Here is a 21016-nt window from a genome sequence, read left to right on the forward strand (position 1 = left end):
TATAGTATGTTCCCTGAAGCCTCTTTCTAGAGTTCCTAACAAGCTAAATAAAGAAGGGGGAAAGTATGAACAACAGAAAAGTCAGCTATAGTATCTCTGAGAGCTTTTCTAAGTCTTGAATTCTACTTGCTGACAGATAGATACACAATGTTAAGAAGTTGTGACAATAATTTCGCCAGTTCAGAGCTGACCCCATTACTTCAGCATGTTACATAGACAGAGCAAGAGCTACTCCTGACTTTTAAAAACTCATTTGCTCATTAAGACCGAGAGATAAGAGCAGCAAGACAAAAAGCAGCAGCATCCTGCATTCCAGAGGTGTATAAGCATACACATGTAATTTTTGAGAGTTTCTAAAGTGCTAAGTAAATTACTAAAAAAATGAAGTACCAGCTTAAATTAAATCTCTGTACTAATTAAAAAGTTTCTGAAACATTCAAGAATTGAATCCATTTGGTCCCACAGCTGTGTATACATCCCTTGGTGTCAGAGATGAAAGTCTCTAACAGCTGGGGCAGGTTTGCATGAAGCCAGGGCTAGGCTGCCACACAGGACTGAGACACCAGTACTGTGGCTGAAGTCCTCTCGGGCTGTCTCCTGAGGTGGTAGGGTCATCTTGTGTGCACACATCAAGCACACATCAAGTAGGGGAGTTATTTTGGTGATCATACACAGCAGTATGTTTGTCACAGGACACAAGGCCTGGTAATTCAGGTGAAGCAGCTACACAGCAAGCTGCACAGTGGTGTGAACAGAGCAGCAGCATCCCAGGTCAGGCAGTCACCACGGCTGTTGCAATAGGGAAGGGACTTCATGGTACAAACACATCACATAGGCATAGGTACCTTGGGGACTTCACAGCAGCTACCTGCAAGAACCATTGTGAGGTCAGTGAAATCCTTCTATACTATTACATGTATTCTGGTAGTTGAAATTAGAGATATACAACAAAAAGACAGTTTTTAGTTCCTTGGGAAATATTTTGCCCCTTGACTAGTAGCACATCACATCCACAAAAGGAATGTACCCTTTGCCTGTTTGGGTCTGACCTCTGCCCATTCCCTTCATGGCTCTTCCCCAGGCCCCAGGCAGCCCTTCCTCCATGAGCAGAAAGTCCTCTCAGTGCTGGAGTCTCCTTTTCGTGTGAAGCTAATGGAGACTTTGTGCACTTAATCCCTGGGCCCTGTATGTCCACCAACTGAGTGAGAACTTCTCTACCAACACAGGAAAGAGAAGTGAAGCCAACTCAAAGCCTGTCCCCCTTAAAAGAGGGACATATACTGAATGTGAGAATAATTCTGTAATATCTTTGGGTGAACAAGGGAAAGTACAGATGCTCAGAGTTCACCCACATGCCTTTCTCCAAATGGGAAAGTGTTGAGAGATGGTAGTGTTATGGTTAACAAAGTGATTCAGCCTCCAAAGACCATAGTCAAGCAGGAAAAAGACTTTACCCAAAGATACTGAAGGAAAAGCACTTTTATATAGAGTTTATCTATGGCAGGAGTTTTTTCTACAGGTGATGCCATGCTTCTTTTGTCTCCAAATAAAAGCCTTCATTTTTTATACAGACAGTATCCTGTGTTTTAGGCAGACTCAGTGCACAAACTCAGATAAACTTGACTGTTAAAGGTAACCAGCAGCCTTGGGGCCATCCAGGGTAAAGTTTAGAACAGATTTGTTCTTTAATTTTAAGAGTAAACACAGAATATCTAAACCAAATCCTGATGCTGCCAGCACTTTTTACTGTTTGGGGTTAGACAAAGCAAGGACATTACATTGTGTAATTGCATTACACAAGGAAACAAAGTACCAAGCAAGTGCTGTCTTTGTATGAGTGAGCTTCTTCCATTCCCTACCTGTCCACCTAGGGCATGAAATTCAGCATTTCAGCAGCCATTCAGCCAAGTATGTCTACAGTGTATATATATATTGGAGTCTACACTGTATACATATATTGTAGTCCAAAGATTCCAAAGCTGGCTTCTTACATGGCAAAATAGATCTTTTTATCCTTTTATTGGATATATAAACGAGCGTATTAGAGAACACCCTGTAAATTTATTTTGGTTTCCCTCTCCCTCACAATAGAAATTAATTAATTAAGGAAATACTTTTCAACACATTGCTCATTTTTCTCCTCTTACTATCAGCTTTTCGAAATAGGGGTCTTTCAAAGGGTATTAAGAAAACCTTGCCAAGGAGAGATAAGAAAGAGCCAAATTACACTCAGTATCTAAAAGCCAGTCTGGAACTGAATCATCTTGGAACTAAAATAATATTTACACTACAGTGCAATCAGTCCCAGGTTGTTGTAGAATGCTACTAGTCTCTGTGAACAGGTCAGCATGTTTCCCTTCCACACCACAATTCAACTTCTGAATAGATTCAGAAGTATGCAGAAAGATGGTAGCTTGGGAGAAGTAATACTTGTATTTCCTATAGTCTAGGGAGCATGATAGAATCACTTTTGTCTGAAAGATGTGGGAAAGGTGTTTCCAGCTAGCTGCTGCCACTTGTTACTGGTATAAAGGACAGCAGCTCCACTGGTTGCAGTGAAGCCCATAATCTTGTATCCCAGCATCCTACATTCCAGCATCCTACATACCAGCATTGAGGCAACTGAGGAAGAGACCTTGACTTAAAGGTGATCAATTCCAGCTTCTTGCCAGATCTATTTTTTCTGAATTTATCAGGCAACAGTGATGAGTGGAAGAAAAAGTATCTGTGTGATAAAGCTACGACAGCACTTGAAAATGCATCCAAATTCCAAGCCATGACATGATCCCTCAGAAAAAAAAAAACTTCAGAGAATGTTTCAATGGTCACTCTATGGGGATAATTTGGGACATGAAAGAACAATTGTGCTCTTTCTACTCCAAATTAAATCCCTAGCATTTTATGTAATTATTGCTTCCTCTTCCTCTTCTTCCTTTCACTCCTCTTTTCTGGAGGAATTAGGTTGCCATACTGTTGAAAGGAAGTGAACACATTAAGGTGAAGGGGGGGAAAGATGTAATCCCATATCTCCAGGATTCTGTACATGGAGCCAAGAGTACAAGAAAAAACAGCTGTCAGACACTAAGCCTTTTAAAACTGCACTGTTGTGTGCTGGCACAGTCCCTGGAGTGGATTAATACAGGGTGGAGACCAACAGACCAGCAACACTCTGCTAAGTACAGACAGTTTTAAACACTGTCTTTCTCTTTGAAAGCAAATTGAATACTTTTCTAATAGAATCACATATATGCTGAGGCACAGTTGTGCTCTGTCTTTCAGTCTTGACTGAAAAACATCACCTAGCCCTGAATCTCTCTCTTTTATTTCAGGTTATAGCTTTGACCTTTGAGAACTTTTCCCAGATTTAGTGTTGAGAAATACTACTTATTCAAACTGACAAATTTTTGCTGAAAATGTTGTTTGCCCTCTTTTCAATCAATACTATGTCAGAATAATAGCCTGACCTTGACAATGTTACATCTGAGAAAGGGATCAGCTAGAATATCTGTGCTGATGTCCTGTAATGTCCTTACACACCTTTGAATCCTCCAGTGATTTCTAAGAACAAATATATGTAAGAATACAGGAACACAACTTTTGGGCCTTCTCTCCTGTATTGCATTTTATCCCAGCAAATCACCTGGTAAAGTCTCTCACTGGGACAGACAGCTGATTTAGCAGATAAAGAGTAACACCGGGTGTTTCAAGGTGTCACAACTGCAGATATTCCACTGCAGCACATGTTATGAAGGAATTGCACTAAAACATTAAGATTTATTAAATCAAATTTATTAGGCTTTATTAAGATTAAATAAATGCTTGCCAAAGGATCCCTTTCCTCCTAAGCATTAATCTTGGATCTTATATTGCAATGATACATATATGTGCAGACAGTTAAATAGTTTCTGATTTGGTTCTAGAAGTTTATCCTCTCCTTTCTGTTTTCAATCCAAATTCAGTTTCTGCCTCTGTGATCTCCCTTTCATTCAAACAATTGAATTTACTAATTAAGATATGTGTCCACTGCAGTAAATCCTGCTTTCTGTTGTAAGAGAGAAATCTGTGCAGTCCAAGTAAATAAAAAAACTCCTATGGATTCCAGAGAGGTCAAGAATTCACCTTATCTGTTCATTTGACACAACTATGAAATTACGCAAATGACCTGATTAACAAATTGCAATCTTGTCATACTTTGAAATACTCTACCTTCACTTTCTTACTGGCATGTGAATAACCCCTAGTTGAATAAGTCAGTTCAGTTATTTGCTTTGCATTCTCTTTCATCAAGGTGCGTTCTAATGAGTCACAACAAATACCCCATCTGGCAAACAGAAAAGCAAGGTATCCTAGTAAGGAAGCTGACAAATTCTGATTTATATTACCAAACTCCATTCAAAATCCATGGATCAGGTAAGAGTTAGGATACCAAGTTCCTGAACTATATTTTTTCCTGGGGCATTTTTAAACTTGTACTGGAACTGGCACTTGCTGATCTCTCAGCAGTCAAATTCAGGGAACAAAACTGACTGAAAGCAATTTACTTTGCTTTGTAAGGTCAGTTTTCTTCCTTTTCAGCTCCCTGAACTGGATCAGCACAGGATCAGAAAAACGTTTGTGCTAGCACATGGACTTAGATCAGCCTAAATTGTAAGGGAGCTGGAAAATAAAACTTAGAGGCAGTTTGGTAGAAGAGTGAGACCAAGCACAGCAAGAGTCTGACTGAATTCACGACATTTCACATTTCATGTTCAGTGCCTATTTATCACATTCTTCACAGAATTGCAGAATCACAGAATGTTAAGGGTTGGAAGAGACCTCAGGAGATCAAGTCCACCCCCCCTGTCAGAGTGGGATCACTCAGTGTAGGTCACACAAGAACGTGTCCAGGTGGGTATTGAATGTCTCCAGGGAAGGAGACTCCACAGACTCCCTGGGCAGCCTGTGCCAGTGCTCTGTCACCCTCACAGTGAAAAGCTTTTTCTTATGTTTACACAGAACCTCCTATGCTCCAGCTTGCACCCATTGCTCCTTATCCTATCATTGGAAAATACTGAAAAGAGCCTGGCTGCATCCTCCTGACACTCACTTTTTACATAGTTATAAACAATGAGGTCACCCCTCATTCTCCTCCAAGCTGAAGAGCCCAAGCTCCCTCAGCCTTTCCTCACAAGGGACATGGGATGTTCCACTCCCCTAATCATCTCTGTGACTCTGCACTGGACTCTTTCAAGCGGTTCCCTGTCCTTCTTGTGCTGAAGGGACCAGAACTGGACATAATATCCCAGATGTGGCCATTTTGGATAGCATAATTGGAGCAAAACAGCATGAAATTGTTAATAGGCCTATGTAAATATTTGGTTGGTTGTCCAGAAATTACTCAGTAAAAGATCTGCTGAGCAGTTTTTCATTTTTTTTTAAAGTAGCAGGGGCTTTTACTGTCCCATATAATTCTACAAATGAGGTACAGTTCTATACATCATTCTTTAAGAGGCTCTAGAGAAGCATATGGAAAGATTCTTTTTTTATTTAATGACACCATTTTCTATTCCTGATTGCACCATTAAAAGTACATGGCAAATTTGAAAAGAAGCCAGAAAATTTTTTCGTTTGAATTTGTTTGCTTTTTTTCTGTTGCCTAGAATAGCTTCAGTCTGCTACAACCATAGAATCATAGAATCATAGAATCATAGAATTGGCTGGGTTGGAAGGGACCTCAGAGATCATCGAGTCCAACCCTTTTACCACCGTTGCGGTTGCTAGACCATGGCACTGAGTGCCACATCCAGTCTCTTTTTAAATATCTCCAGGGATAGAGAATCCACTACTTCCCTGGGCAGCCCATTCCAATGCCGGATCACTCTCTCCGTAAAGAGACAGTTTAAATTCAGTATTCAGCCAAAATCTGGGAAACAAGTAAGAAGTTCCAGAGCAGATCTTCCAGTGCTAACCTACAGTCCAAAAACTGTGAAATCTAGCCTAAAAAAAATTCAACATCTCATGTCAAATAATGGCAGTCCCAAGTTGATGAGCTTAAAAATCTTAAAATATTTCAATTTTCTGGTATTGCTGCATCAAAGAAAGAGAGCCAAGGGAGCAGCATAGCACAGAATAATATCCTCAGATCAAAGTAGTCACATGTAGGTATGTGAGGAGGCAAGAAGGCAGGTACCACTGGAATCACAAGGAGGCAAAAGAATCAGAAATTAAAGGATATCCGGTATGCCTAACAATGTTAAAATCATCTGCTCTGAGAGAGGAGACAGGCTGGAGTGTGTCAGCCCTGGAATCTGCCAAACAAAAGATTTTTAAATACCTTGATTTGATCCACAGGAAAAACCTGCTCTGGCTCAGCAAGCACCGAGGACTCACAGTATGAGGCCCACAGCAATTATTTTTGTGTTTCTGCAAATACAACTGAAAACAGAAATTTCCTTTGTTTAATTTGATGGTCTGCATGAACAATCCAGCCTTTCATGCAAATCCAGTGCTCATCAGGGACTGTTTCCAAAGCAGCCAAGTGTGATGTTGGCTGCTATGGATACAGTAAGTGCAGTCACTGCAGCAGCCATGAATTTTCCCATTAAACAAATAAAATTTAAGAGACCACTGTCTCTTCTTATCCAAGCATTTGCCAACTCTGATAAGGTCTGGAGCTAGGAAAAAATAATGAAAAATTGTCACAACAGAAGTAACCCAAATCTCTACCTGAGCTCAACAACTATGGAAAACAGAGAATAAAAAAATAGGAGTTCAAACCCATCTTTTTCATCAGCAATAAAGAATAAAACCCAAATGGAAAGAAAACTTTTTGGCAGCTAGCAGTAATTTCTCAACTATGGAAATGATAACCACTAGAGAAAGCAGCTGGTTTCCTTGGAAACCACAGTGGGAACGATGTCAAAATGTTAGTGGATTTACTGTTGTCTCTGTACCAGGAATACTGATGGTGTCTTTTTTTACCATAAAATTAGTAGTAAGCAAAAATATATAAAGTATTTTGTATCCTGCAGCTTTGGCAGGAATTATCAGAAAGACACTGGCTACAAAAACCTCATTTGGACTTCCCATCAATTACCAGAATAATGGCTGATGCTGTGGAGACACAGTATGTGTGCTGGAACGATATAGAAGACTCTGAGTTGGGAGGACAGGAACACATCCATTGGTGTTGCTTTTGAAATAAATTTAGATCTCATATTAAATATAGATATTTAGATTAAATATAAATCTACCTCAATGTGTTGCACTACATGACCAGTGAATTGACTGATTTGTTATTTTCTCACCTCTTTCTGGGTGAGGTTTTTGGTCCTGACCGCATCTATGCTGCAGATGGCTTCTTGACTGGATTGCTCCATTCACATAGCAATGAGCCCTGTGGGAACAAAAAGGGGACAATGAAGCTGGAGTCCGTGTGGCATCCATCATCCTCTTAAGTAATAAGGATGTTATTCCAGCCAGCCAGGTAGCCTGAAGCTACAAGCCCAGGTGGCTGTCCTATTTGTTAGGGGTTGTAAACAATTTCAGCTGAGAAAACAAGTCTTTTCAACTTTCCACTTAAATTATGAAGACCAGTTTCTCAAAAAAGGTATTCTCAGCTTAGCCAGAAAAATCATCTAACCTTAGTGCAAAGCTAAGAGAAATCCAAAGGAAACGTTTCCAAAGTTATCTAAACAGCCCACCCTTTCTCCAAATACCAGGAATCTAGCAGTGACATCTTCCCAGGAGCCCTGAACTTCCAAAGCACAACTGAAGAGTAATCCATCACAGGGACAGTTTTTCCCCAAAGCAATAGCTTGTGCCATCAGCACAGCCTTCAGCAATGTGCAGCAGAATCAACCTTTCAAAATCATCTGATCAGCCTGGTTGAAGTTAATGACTTTCTCCTACTTACAAAAAGACATCAAGCAAAGATTCTTGTTAAAGGCTTTTCCTGTTGCAGATAGTCTGCCTAAGACCAGAGAAGAAACAGCTGCCTCTGGTCATCCTCTCAGCATGTGCACCTAAGGGCAGTTGCTTCACAGCACTGATCTGTTTGGAGTTTTACACAATGCCTGTCCACATGCGTACACATTCAGATCTCTGATAGCTTAACAAAAGTGGACAAAGCAAGAGCAATTTCCTCACAGCTATGAAAGCAAGTGTCTAAAACTGAAGGGACTGGCTTAATCTGGAGCTGCCTGACTGCATAGCTAACAGTTTGGCAATTAGGGAGCTACCAGGATTCGTTTGTATGTGTGGGTAGGCAACTAAATCAGCCAATTTTCAACATGCATGCACACTGCTCTCTCTGTTGGCTCCATCCTGGCTGGCTGCTGTCATAGCAAAACACTTTGTGCCAGCTGAAAGATGCTGGTGTCTCCTAAACTCTTTTTCATCTTCCTTTACCTGAAAACACAGCATGGTTTTTCTCTATGAAAAGTCATGGCGGGCAGAGCGTGACCCACACGTTCACAATGAAAGTTTCTGTGATGCACGGTCTCTCAGAAAGCAGCTGCAGTTCCAAAGCTGCTGTTCTTTTTCCTCAGATCTGGACAGATCTGGGTAGCACTTACGCAATTCATTAGCCATCAAGTCTCACTGTGGAGTGGGTTAGCAGCTGAAATGGTGTAGCTGTTGCTGTCAGCATTTCCTGGCAGTGGAACAGGGGCCAGCTGCTCAGCCAGCCCTGTTGCTAACAGACCAGTTGGGTTAGCTGGTATTGTGCCTCCTGTCAAAGGGAATTGCTCTGTTATTCCATTGAACCCATCAGTTGGCCAGCTTGAAAATCACAAAACAAATAAAACAAAGTCAGAAAACTGGTGTTTACAGTCGTGAAAGTGACTTTCAAGCACACTTGCTCTTAAGACAGGACACGCAAAGTCTGGCAATCTATGTGAGAATATTTTTTCACCTTCTCACAGGTCTTAGCTTCACACAAACACTTTCAGATTATTATGCAAATTAAAAGTATTTTTGATAGAAACAAAATCAACAGGACATTTACATTCATTTGTGGTCAAGACATAAATGTCAAGGACAAATGGGAAGTATAATAAACACAAGAATTTTTTTAAAAAAATCTAATCAACTGTCTTAGTTCACTGCCTCTTTCATTTAGAGAGCTTCTATTATTCTGATGCCTTTGATTAAACTCTTTCAGAAAAAAACAGCACTCCAGCTGTCCATCATAATCGATGAGCTAAGCTAATTGCACCCTAATATCTAGTTGCCTTAACCAGATAGTCAAGAATCTCATGAACGTTTGTTTAGTGTCTACAGACTTGACATTAACAAATTAAGCTGTCAGGAATACAGGTGGCATGGTGCTATCAAAATTAATTCCTCTTCCTTGCTTACTGGACCATTCAGGAGAAGCGATTTTTGCATCCAGATCCATTAAGCTAAGACAGAGCATAGTTACAGCTCTCCCCACTTTAACAAACTTAAATCAGGACTAGAGAAACCAAGGATTAGAAAATTTCCCCAACAGCTCATGCAGCAATCATTGTGTCACAAAAAATTTGGTTTTAGAAATGTTTGGAATCTGCTTTGCTGAACTGTTCATATCACAAGAGCAACATTTCTCTTTCCCCTGACAGAAGAGAATTTTTTTATTGCATTTTAGGCTTGCTCTGCAGGCCAACTAAGGCTGTTTTCAAGCACTGCTGGCACAGGACATTTTTAAAACTGGTACAATGCTTAAAAAGGGAATGACTGAGCAAACAAAGCTGGCTAGTGTTGGGATACCCTCCTATGGGACATGCAGGGTTGGAAAAGATTGCTCTTGCAAGTCCCAGCTGCTGTCTCCTTGCCACATCTAGCACAAGGAGAGACATCAGGGTAAGTTCAAAGTTCAATAGAGGCTACAAAAAGCACTCAGCTTGCAGGAAAACAAGCTCTGCTGAGTGCTTTGCAGTCCCATTGGGACTGTTAGTGTTTTCAGTATTACTTCAGTTAGGTCTGTAGATTACATTTTTTTATTAACTGTAAGCGTCTCTCTGTCCACCACCATGCCTGCAGAGCATGTAGGGCAAACCTGAAAGGATCTGAGACAACTCTTCCTTTGTGCTGCCTGGGCATGATCCAGGGGAAACATTTTGGCAGTGTGCTGGACTATCTACTTCTGTGTGACTTCATAACTAAGGTGGAGTTAGGCACTGTTAGATTTGTGAGAGTTTCTAGCCAGTTTTCCAGGGCCTGGGGCTTGGGGTGGGTTTTGATGTTTTTCAGTTTTGTAAAGCTGTTTTATGGGAACTTCTACAAGGGGTGTAAAGTTCAATGTGAAATTTTCTGAAACTCATTTTCTTTAGTAAATGTTCCGTTGTTATGATAAAACAAGAACTGATGAGAAAGGGTGGGGAAGCTTCCCTGGAGAGAGAAAGGAGAATTAAATAAAAGAGAGATATGCAACTTGAATTAGACAAATGAGCTGTGAGAGAAAAGGAAGTGTCTGAAGACGCCAGGCAAAAAGCACTCAGTGAAGATCAGAGCATAATGCAATGGGAAATGGTGCACTGTGTAGGAATGCAATAACTACATATTCCTGTTTATTAGGATGTGAGTACCAAAAAAAAGTTGAGGATGAGTGATTAGAAATTTAAAAATTGGCCTTTTTTTGCTTTAATCTTCTTCGGGTTTTTTTTAAGAGTAAACTTTTCCTTACTTGACAGGGAAGAGGTGTTATCCCCTTGTGCCCAATGTTTCAATGGAAGGACTCAAGATAAAGTCAAGGAGAGTAATCATTATTCTGGAAAGGAAGTGTCACAAAAGAGCTGTTGCAGCTTTGAGGATTCTCCAGTAAAGGAATTTTCAGAGGCAATAAGGATACGAGTGAAACTATGAAGGATTTAAAAAATTTAAAATATCTTTATGGAGATGATTTGCAGAGAGAATAACAAAAGGAAAAAAAAAAAAAAAAAAAAGGAAATATAAGTTTGGGACAGGCCTTCATATTAAGAGAAGCTATTGACACTTTGTTAATCAGGGCCATCCACTCTCTTCTGTACTGCATTGCTGTTAGCAGTAAGATTTATTTATAACTCAAATAAACACATACTTGATATGATACAATGACACATCTTTCTCCATCAGTATATACATTGATATTAAGCACTGTCACCATCTACAAGCAAAATAAAGTTGTCCTGTTCCCTCCTAATCACACTCCCTCCAGACTTACAAAAAACTACAAATATTCTTGATAAAATTAGGGCTATTCTCACTGTAGAAATATATATATATATATTCTTTCTCTTAATTTCTCACAACATTTATTTTGTTCTAGCAGAAGGTCTTGCCTTTCTGTATATAACAGACTGAATTGATTTGTCATTGCTTATTTTATCTGAAAAGATAAGCAGACATGCCCAGCACTTACTATCATGGGAGACCACCTGGAAATTCCAGGTACTGGATGCACAAGCCAAGGTGTCAGAGCCAAAGACTGGGCCACAAGAAAAAGAACAATTGGAATATTACATTCATCCTTTTGCCATCTTTTTTGCATCCTTTTGCATAAAAGGAAATTAAAAGACTAAATTATTTATCTACTGAAGATAGCAAGAACATTTTCTATCCCTGGAAATGCTTTTTGACCCTCATCTCTCCTGACACACCTCCTCTAGTTTACTCTAATTCCTTTTTTTAAGTCCACCGAGTCTTTGCTATTTATGCAACACTATGAGTGATGGTTTTCTTTCCTCATGCAGACTTCTACACTAGGAGCTGGGCTAGCACTTCTTACCTCCCTCTCAGTAATTTGTGTAGAGAAGCTGTCCCAGAAGCAGACAGTGTCAGGATTCATAAGGAATGAAGTAGGATGCTTGGCACTAGAGCTTGACAAGCTGCTTGGAGATCTCCCCTCGGGACCTGACAAACCACCATTGGCCCACACACAACAGCTAGAGATGGGTAAATTTGGAATATGTTATTTCTAATAAACCTTCCACTGGATTCTTCCATTTGTCTTTCACTAATCCTCCTGTCTGCCTCAGTGAATCAAAACCAAATGCTAAAGACAGGGCAAAGAACTGAAGAACAGAAGATAATACTGTGAAAACAGAAGGAGAAACGCCTGTTTCTTTACCCTGCCATATGAAGAAGCTCTGTTCCAACTCTGAGACTCTTCATGTAACACACCCACATTGTCTCTGACAGGGATAAAGAAACTGGAAGTTTTTTTCTTTAATCACATCATAATTTTACATTCAGCTTGTGTTTTTACAAGCACCCAATGTACCGTTTTAATTTTTCTGGGTTTCTACACAATTTAAACAGGAAGTGAATATTTTAAAATATTTAAAATTACATGAAGGAAACATCTTTTGTAAGCACTTGTTGGTCAGCAAGCTGACCAACTGATGCAAAGTATAGTGATATTTAGGGAAATTTATTTATATATATTTAAAATATTTTTTGCTATGGGAAAAATATGTATTTGTAGAGTGATTTCAATCTTGTGAGCTGTGATGACTTGTGTTTTTATTGATCTCTTATATTTTTTAAGAGTAAATTATTTACTGTTTAATAATTCTACCATTTGAAGTGGTGGATTTACTTCTGTATATGGATATATAACATGGTATTTTCCAAATTTTTAATGCTTTGGTCCAGTATGATTTTCCAAATATTTAAACCAGATCTCTCTTTCTTTTTAAGATTTTGGTCTTGTTAACTATCTTGTTTACTACCTTATGTCTCTCAAAGTGCTGTAAATTAGCATTGTGAACTCTTCTATGGAGATATGAACATCTTTTTTTCCTATTTTACATAAAAAGATGTATTAGATAATTATATTGCTTTCACTTCTACAGTTTTGGGCATTTCAAGAATGATGTTTACTGCTTTCTGTAAATGTGTTTACACACATTACATTAATGCAGGGTTTTGCATTATTAATAACTTGCTAGGGGGGATGCCTTCATCACACACTGAGGTTCATTTTGTCACCTGCTACATGTATGCAATGAAAATCAGTCTTCACTTGAAGAACTTGTAATCTAAGCATCATTAGCAATATTTCAAATTATATTTCTTGCTGTAGTAAAGCAGATACATATTGGAAGAAAGTTTCTTAACATAATCACAGAATAGTCACAGAATATCACCTCTGAGATTACTAAATCCAACCATATACACAAAGAAAACACAAAAAACCAACCAACCAAACAAAAAACCTAACAAAACAAACAAACAACCCCACACAACCAACAAACCCTTTACAAACCCAGCCACTAAAGCATGCCCTGAAGTGCCACATCTACATGTTTCTTAAATACCTCCAGGGATGGTGAGTCAACCTGGGCATGCTTTTCCAGTGATTAACTACTCTTTCAGTAAAGAAATTTTTCCTAGTATCTAACCTAAACTTCCCCTTCCTCAGCTTCAGACCATTTCCTCTGGTTCTGTCATTATTCACTTGGGAAAAGGGGCCAACACCCACCTCCCTACAACCTCCTTTCAGGTGGTTGTAGAGGGCAATGAGGTCTCCCCTCAGCCTCTTCTCCTCCAGGCTAAACATGCCTAGTTCCCTTGGCCCCTCCTCACATGACTTGTTCTCAAGGCCCCTCACCAGCTCTCCTCTGGACACATTCCAGCACCTCAATGTCCTTGTTGTAGTGAGGGGCCCAGAACTGCACACAGCATTCAAGTATTCAAGTAATGCATGAGGGTACAGACGGTCAGTTTACTGCAGTGAGCAAGGCTCATGGAGCTTCGTTTTTCAGGTTGAACATCTCATTCATCGCCTCATTCACAAGATTTTTATATTCACTACTATTGCAGTGAAGACAGCATTAATTCACAATGTTTCACGTATTTTATTTTATTGGAAATAGGCATAAATGCTTAGTCCCTCAACCAGGTATTGAGGCAAGAAAGCAAACAAATAACATTCAAAGAAATACCTTTCTTATCTCTACCCCAACTCAACTTCTTCCCAACACCTTTGTAGACCCTTCTTAAACTGCACCCTCAGGGGTGCAGCTGGCCAACATGGGTCACAGGCTGCACTCCCTGGGGTGTCCCTGCCCTGGTGTGAGTCACACTCCAGTAGGCATCCTAACACCCTAATAAGTAGCAAGTGTGTCCTTCCAGGACTGCATATCCAGTCATTTTCCCAGTAGTGTCCCCTAGCACATCTCCTCCATTTCGTCTCTTCAAATGCATCTCTTTATATCTCTCCTTGAGTCCCCTTCTTGCATCTTCCTATTTTTCCTTTTGTGTGCCCTCAGTACACAATCCCATCTCCTCCTAAATAATCTCCTGCCTCAAAGCTACTGCCTTTTTTTAGCATCTGTTGGAATGGGGGAGCTGTGTTTTCGCTCACTCTGGGCTGCTTCTGTCCACTGAAGGGTCAGCTGGACCAGGCCACAATACCCTGCAGCTGCTGCCCCTAATGCCCTGTCATTAATCCCCAACAGAATTACTTAATAAAGCCCAGTTGTGCAAACATATAAGCCTTGAACTCTTCAAAACCATTATGACATATACATGACTGCAGGATCTTGAGCTAAATTAAGTATGCAGGGATAAACTGTCCAACTTCCTTTCACCATGCCTGCAATAAAAAGACCTAAAAAAATCAATTGAATAGTCAGTGTTTAATAATTCAATTAGTTTTAATTCCTTGAATAATGAAATTGTCAAAACTACAGATCACTCTATGTAATGACTGTTACCTATCACTGGTTTTCAATACTTCTTACATATTTATACCTCTCATGACACATTCCCAGTCTAAACTGTACCCAAACCACATCACCTGACAGTGGAAAAGACATGAAAAGAAACCTCATGCACTCTCCAAATTACCTTTCTTAAAGAAGCTCTTTGAAGAGGCTTCTTTTCTGAAATTATACTTTCTGAAATTATCTCCAAATGTTCCAGAGAATTTTTTTTTAATTCCTTGTTGTAATGCAATCCAAAATAAAATTAAAAAATAAAATAAAATGGAGGCAGAGTCAATTATAGAAAAACAGTGCTACGCCCTATTTTTGTTCCTCTGTAATATGAAGTCTTGTTCTCCAGGTCCAAAACTACAGCAGCTAATGACTTCCTAGGAATCGTGAGCTCATAGAGGAGAAAAAAATCTCAAGAAGGTATTTAACACAGTCCTCCACCTTAAACAAGTTCAGTGTTCAAATTTATTCTTTGATAACTTTCTCTCTTTGATGGATATAGAAAGAAGGATCTCCCAAACCTTCCTCTCACACCTATTGTTTTCACAATTACATCTCATTTTCTGCCTCTACTTTCCATCTTGGTACCCTGATATGTTCTTCCTGTGTTCAGATGTAATCTTATTTTTCATTCTCACATGCTTCTTTCTTGAGTTTCAGTTTTAGAAAGACCTCAAAGTTTTGCCAAATCTTCTTGTCTTTCCTGTCTTCCTGGTTCATGTAATTTTTTTTCAGACCACTTATTTTCTTCAATTCCCTTTCATACAAGGAAAGAGAGGTTCCCTTCTAAGTATCGCAATTTGTTGAAGGCTGACTGTCAGAAATAAGTAGATGTCCTTTTCCAGTTCTTGTCATCATGTTCAGATGACAGAGTTATTTCCACAGGAGAAAATTACTTGCAACCACCATTGCTATGGTTTATTTCCTCCTACAAAGCTTGGTGCTGAAACTCAAAGCCTTGGATCTCACAGGTTTTTCTTATCTGCTGGTGTAATACTTCTTCTCACAAGCTTGAGTGGCTTTGCCTGCTCAGCTACATCATATCTGAAAGAGGCAGTTTCCTCATGCTTAACTTCTTTCTAGTACCTATATGAATTATTTATGGACCCAAAGCTGTGCCCACAGGTGCGTAGAAGTTAACAGACAGCCTAAGCACTTTATTTTACCCTTAATTCTCTGTTGACTGCTTCCTTGGTTCATAATATCTTCAATCAGATTAAGAGGGAGAGAGGAATCCACTTCCTCAATTTAAAGCCAAACCTACCAATTTTTGTTAAGAATTAAGAATGAAGCCTGACAGGTCAAAGGCACTACTAACCCCTGCACAGAGGACAGCTGAGGGACAGGGTGCTGACCCCTTGGCTAGAGTGGTGCATATTAGTATAATTAAATACTGAATTTTTCCCAAAACCAAGCAAGGGTTACAGCGTTGTCTGTTTGAGATTATAGTCATAAAGTTAAGTCAGCTGTGGGCAATATATTCAGCTCACTTTCATATATACACTGCAAGCCTTGTTACCAGGGTCTCACAAAGCATCTCTTGAAACAGGAATACAAGATGGTCTTTGTAAATAAAAGTTCATAAGTCTGAGGGATGAAGTCAGTTTCCAAAATCGCAATGAATGATATTCTTTTTTACAAGCCGATGAGAAGCTGAGAGCTGAGCTTGAGAGAAAGGATCTGAATCAAGCATGTCAGAGAAACCACTTACCCCTATTAGCCCATGGCACAGCCAGGCTGCCTCCCTCCTCCTCCTCCTCCAACCCACAGCCTCCCCTCCCCCTATACCAAAAGAAAAGGTTGGTCTAGCTTTTGGGTTTTTTAATAAATTTGGCAGCTTTCTGCCTTCAGCTGAATAAACTGGAGATATTAAAACAAACAAAACAAAAGAAAAAACAAAACAAAACAACAAAAAACCAAAACCCCAGTCACGTGAGTCAATGCTTCATGTGGAGCTGTTGGATGGAGTTGTGGGGGGGTGGTGTAGGGGGAGGAAAGGGTGACCTCACTTTCTGAACGGCAAAGTTTGAGTGGGAGGATCTCGACACGAAAGGTAAAAAAGGGAACGATGTGAACATGTGAAGGAAGCCAGAGCACCGAGCAGAGCGTCAGTCTGTATCCTGACAGGGTGAGATAAGGTGGCTGGGGAGCCAGCGGTGCTTTCCTGGAATACAATCTCTGTTTGACACTCTCTGCTTAAGCTCTGCCCATCTGTATGTTATTGAGCTGGAGCCTCTGGGGAAAAAGAGGAGCCACAGGCACAGAGTGAACGAGGGAGGCAGCAAAAACGCTTTGCTTCCCTTCTTTTCCTTTTTTTTTTTTTTTTTTTTTTCCCTTTTAAATAAGGATCTGGTTAGACTGCCTTGAAGTGCCACATCTGGAAACTGATCGCTGAAAGAAAGTTAAAATAACTGAAGCACCACTAAGCCAAGGGGGGCTGATTGCAGAAGAGGGTAAACAATTACTGAGACTCTAGAAGACCACTGCTGGATGTAAGGGGAGGAAATGGCTTTGATCTCCGCCTGGCCCCTCGTTTCTCCTATATTATTCTTTTTGAGATGCTTCTCCTCCAGTGCAGCCTCAACTGAGGGAAGCGTTTTTCAGTTTGACATTGAAGGTAGCTCAGCGGTCAGCGAGCAAGAAGCCACTGTTATCAGAGGGCAGCAGCAGGCAGTAGCTACTGGAAGTTGGGTGCCTTTTGCTGAGGTACAGTAACTCCCTTCTCTCTCTGGTGTCTGTGCTTTTCTGCTTTCTCTGTGCTGAAGCTCCCATCTGGTTAACATTAGCTTAATCATTTGGTCCTTAAAGCAATACCGGAGGATTTTTTTGCGGGGGGTCTGAGATATTGCATTTTGGGGCTGGAGAGATACAGTTCAGACTTCAAAATGTACACATGCCCTGACTGCTGGGAGCAGACAGCTGCCGTACTTTGCAGTGAGGCTGGCGTAGCACGTCTCTGACTTTCCTGCCAACATAACTAAACAGGCCTGTCCAAACAGAGCTATTTTGCAGGGGTTAATTGTCACACTTTTCTGCTTGCCTTGCTGTAGTTCCTGCAATTGTAATTCACTTAAACTTCCAGAAAGAGTATGGAAGTCTCGGTGGCAAACAGGTTAATGCAGAAGTTTGGGCTTTTGTTTCTGGCTGCCAGAATCCAAAGTTCCTTTTCAAGATTAGAGCAGGGATAATAAATCAAATTTGTGTCGGAAATTGCCTGCAGAGAAAACACCTGCAGACATTTTTAGACTGTCAAAAAGTATGGGAACAAATGAAATCAAGAGGCAGAGGAAGTAAGGTAGAGATTTTTCCTGCAATCCCTGTGTTTTGGGATACTCCTTGTTCCAGTAAGGCTGCATCAGGAATAGACTACTCAAAAATACAGCCTGAGAAAGAAATAAATTATTCCAGCATACATGACTGGGGGACAGTCATGTCTCAGTGTGTGGGAGATGAAATGTAGGAGGCAAATTGAGTTACATAAGGTCATGGGAAGCGAAAGAGTAGTTCTTCTAGCATAACATTCAAAAATGAGGTGAGATTAACACAGCCATGTCACCATGACAATGTCAAGATCTCAATCTCTGATATCACAAGCCTAATTTTCCCCCTACACTCCAATTTCCAGAACTAATAGCCACAGAAATAAGTACATAAGCCCTTCAGACAGCCAGAGTTGGGGCTGGGCAGAGCTTGTCACAATGGCTCAGAGCAGCTGGGCAGCCTCAGAAATGCCTGCCTGCCCTGCCAGGGGTTTGGAGAGAAATATGACCTGTGTGAGAAAACTGTAGGCTAAATCCTGATCTGTTCAGTGTAGAAGCCCTCGGGAGCCATCCAAGCCTTGGACAGGCTCCATGGATTGGATTGTACAGCTCTTGTCCTCTAGCCTGGGATCAGCCCCAGGAAGCTGTGTTGCCACCTGTTGCTTACTACATGGAAAATCCCTCAATGAAATGCCTGATTCAAGAGCTGGATGGGTTTTGTTGCTGCTTTCACAGGATGATGGGCATAACTGATTATTAACAGCTATAAATTGTGTAGTATAGTTTTACTAAAGATACTTCGTTTCACTCTAATATATTCAACTTTACCTTGGGAAAGTGCTGTGATATATATTGGACAATGCACACCTTTCTCCTTCACCCATGTCAATCCTCCCTAAAGTTTCATTTGCACAATGTGATCTAATAGACTTACTAACTGGAGTTTGCTACAGCAGTTTACTTCAGATCCTTCAATGGTAGCACGTAGACTCTGGGTCTCATATTAGGAATGAATGATGCTGCCTGCTATAATGATGCCAAGGCCCTTGGCCTCAGGCTGTTACAGTTTCACGAGGAAGGAGCCAGGATTTCAGGACCCTTTAATAGCTGCAGATTCATCTTATGATTGCGTCTCAGGAATGACCTCCTTGGCAATTTCCAGAGGCCCAGTACGATGGCCTTATTTTTTTTTTTTTTTTGATAGAGTTGATGGCTCTTCAATGGTGAGAACATACTTACCCAGTGATCCATGTATGAAGTTGGTAATAGGAGCTGGGGAATGGGCTTTAAGCCCATTGATTGAGGGGCCAGAGGTAATGGTCTAGTAGTCTTTCACCCAAGGAAAGAACATTTCCTTTGGTCCTCAGAGAGCTTTCCACTCCCACAGCCCACCTTCCCTCCCTCTGTCCCAGGAACAGTATTTATCTCAGCAGGTTTGAATTTGATTCTTTTGAACCCCATGTTCTGAACCTACAGCTCACAGTGAACTACAGAGTAAACTCTCTTACACAGCATGGTTTGATTCAGCTCCATCATCTAAATATTGACTCAGACCTACAGCTCTCTTGAGCAGACAAAAGCTCATGTTGAATAGTGCCAAATTATTTAAAGGGTACAGATTTGTGAGGCAGAGTCACAGAGAAGCTGATGAGGCTTCATGGTGGGCTGTGGTTCCAGAGGAAGGACCAGGGCAGACAGAAATTATGATGTGTCACTGTGTGGGGAAAGTACTGGGCAATATTTTTCTGATTCTGCTCCACACAGAATCTTCAGAAATCTACTAGGTCTGAAACAGTGCTTATGGGAGTTTCCAAGCTGTAACTGGTGGGATGCTCTTCAATGTTGGTTTGAGTTTGAGACTATGAACCTACGAAATAACACGTGATCCCAATTAATGCAAATACATTTTAGTGAATATTTCTGGTTTCCACTACTCTCCCTTTCCCATATTGACTACCCTAAACTCAAAGAAACTGGGAGGAATGTTTTAAAAAATCAGAATTAACATTAGGGTGGAGCTTTTGAATGCCTTGGATTGGAATGAAAGCCTCTTGATGTCAGAGAGAAGACAACTAACTGCATTTTCAGTGCTGTGCTAATATGCTGTACCCACTCATAGAGAAGACCATGTTTTTGAATTGGAGGTCAGCAAAATCTAGTAGGTTGGTGCCCTGATTGTTAATCAGTGTGGCATCTAGTACACCTAAATTAGGCACATAAACTCTGTCTAAACTTTTCAATACAAATCAAGCACTGTCTTCAAGTATAAATCCACATTACTCATACAGTAATGGAGACAGCAGGTTTATTTCAATCTCCAATTCCTAACTGTCTTCCCTGGAAGCCCAAAAGTGAGCCTCTTCCTCTGTAAGGACATTGCTGAATGCTCATTTCAGGACATTTTTCTTGACCAGCTAAAGGCTGAGACACACAGTGTAGATGTTAAAATTAACTAGACTACATTCCACCCAGTGAAATGTCATGTCACCTGCACAAAGAGGTCTCATAGTGTCTGTCATGAAGTAATATGTATAACTCTCTGTATCTGTTTCAAGAAGAATGCTTTTAAACTGATGAAAAAATATTCAGAGGTATCATGAGGAGGATTGGAGTGTTAGAGAAAAACTTTAAACTCATTGTGTAAGCAAGTACATAGACAACAAAAATGCTAATAATAGGTTCACTCGTCTAAGAAATGAAAGTCTGATCATATGTAACAAATGGAAATCAGCGGTGACTTAGTTCAGACTACAAGTTAGTTACAAATTTTCATTTTAAAGGTAACTAAGCCCTGAAGAATTTATCCAGTTGTATTGGATTGCTTATTAAGAGGCAGATCAATATGAAAAGCTCTCTGTCAAGTACTTTGTTGCTTGTTTGCTGTTTAAGATGCTTAAATTCCTTGGATCACAAACACAGTAAGAGGACATGAGGGAGATGTTACAGTGCTGAATCCTGATGTGTATGGGGAAAATATAAGAAACTGAAAGACAATGAACACAGAACACCTGATCAAGCTCGTCAATACAACTCAATCGCCATTGTCAGCCTTACATCAGAGACTGATTCTTTCAGATAAGGGTAGATTAAAATATT

At 40.3% G+C, this 21016-nt stretch overlaps 1 protein-coding gene across 1 annotated transcript in view; it reads left to right on the plus strand.

The window, feature by feature from the left end:
- The first annotated feature begins 17036 nt into the window (after positions 1 to 17036).
- Positions 17037 to 21016, plus strand: part of LAMA4 (laminin subunit alpha 4) — a 97371-nt gene continuing 93391 nt past the window's right edge. The window contains exon 1 of the mRNA XM_030447944.1: positions 17037 to 17366. Coding sequence (XP_030303804.1) covers positions 17166 to 17366 — 201 coding nt within the window. The 5' untranslated portion in view covers positions 17037 to 17165. The remainder of the gene's footprint in view (positions 17367 to 21016) is intronic.

This window comes from Calypte anna, chromosome 3 (assembly GCF_003957555.1).
Source record: "Calypte anna isolate BGI_N300 chromosome 3, bCalAnn1_v1.p, whole genome shotgun sequence".
NCBI lineage: Eukaryota > Metazoa > Chordata > Aves > Apodiformes > Trochilidae > Calypte > Calypte anna.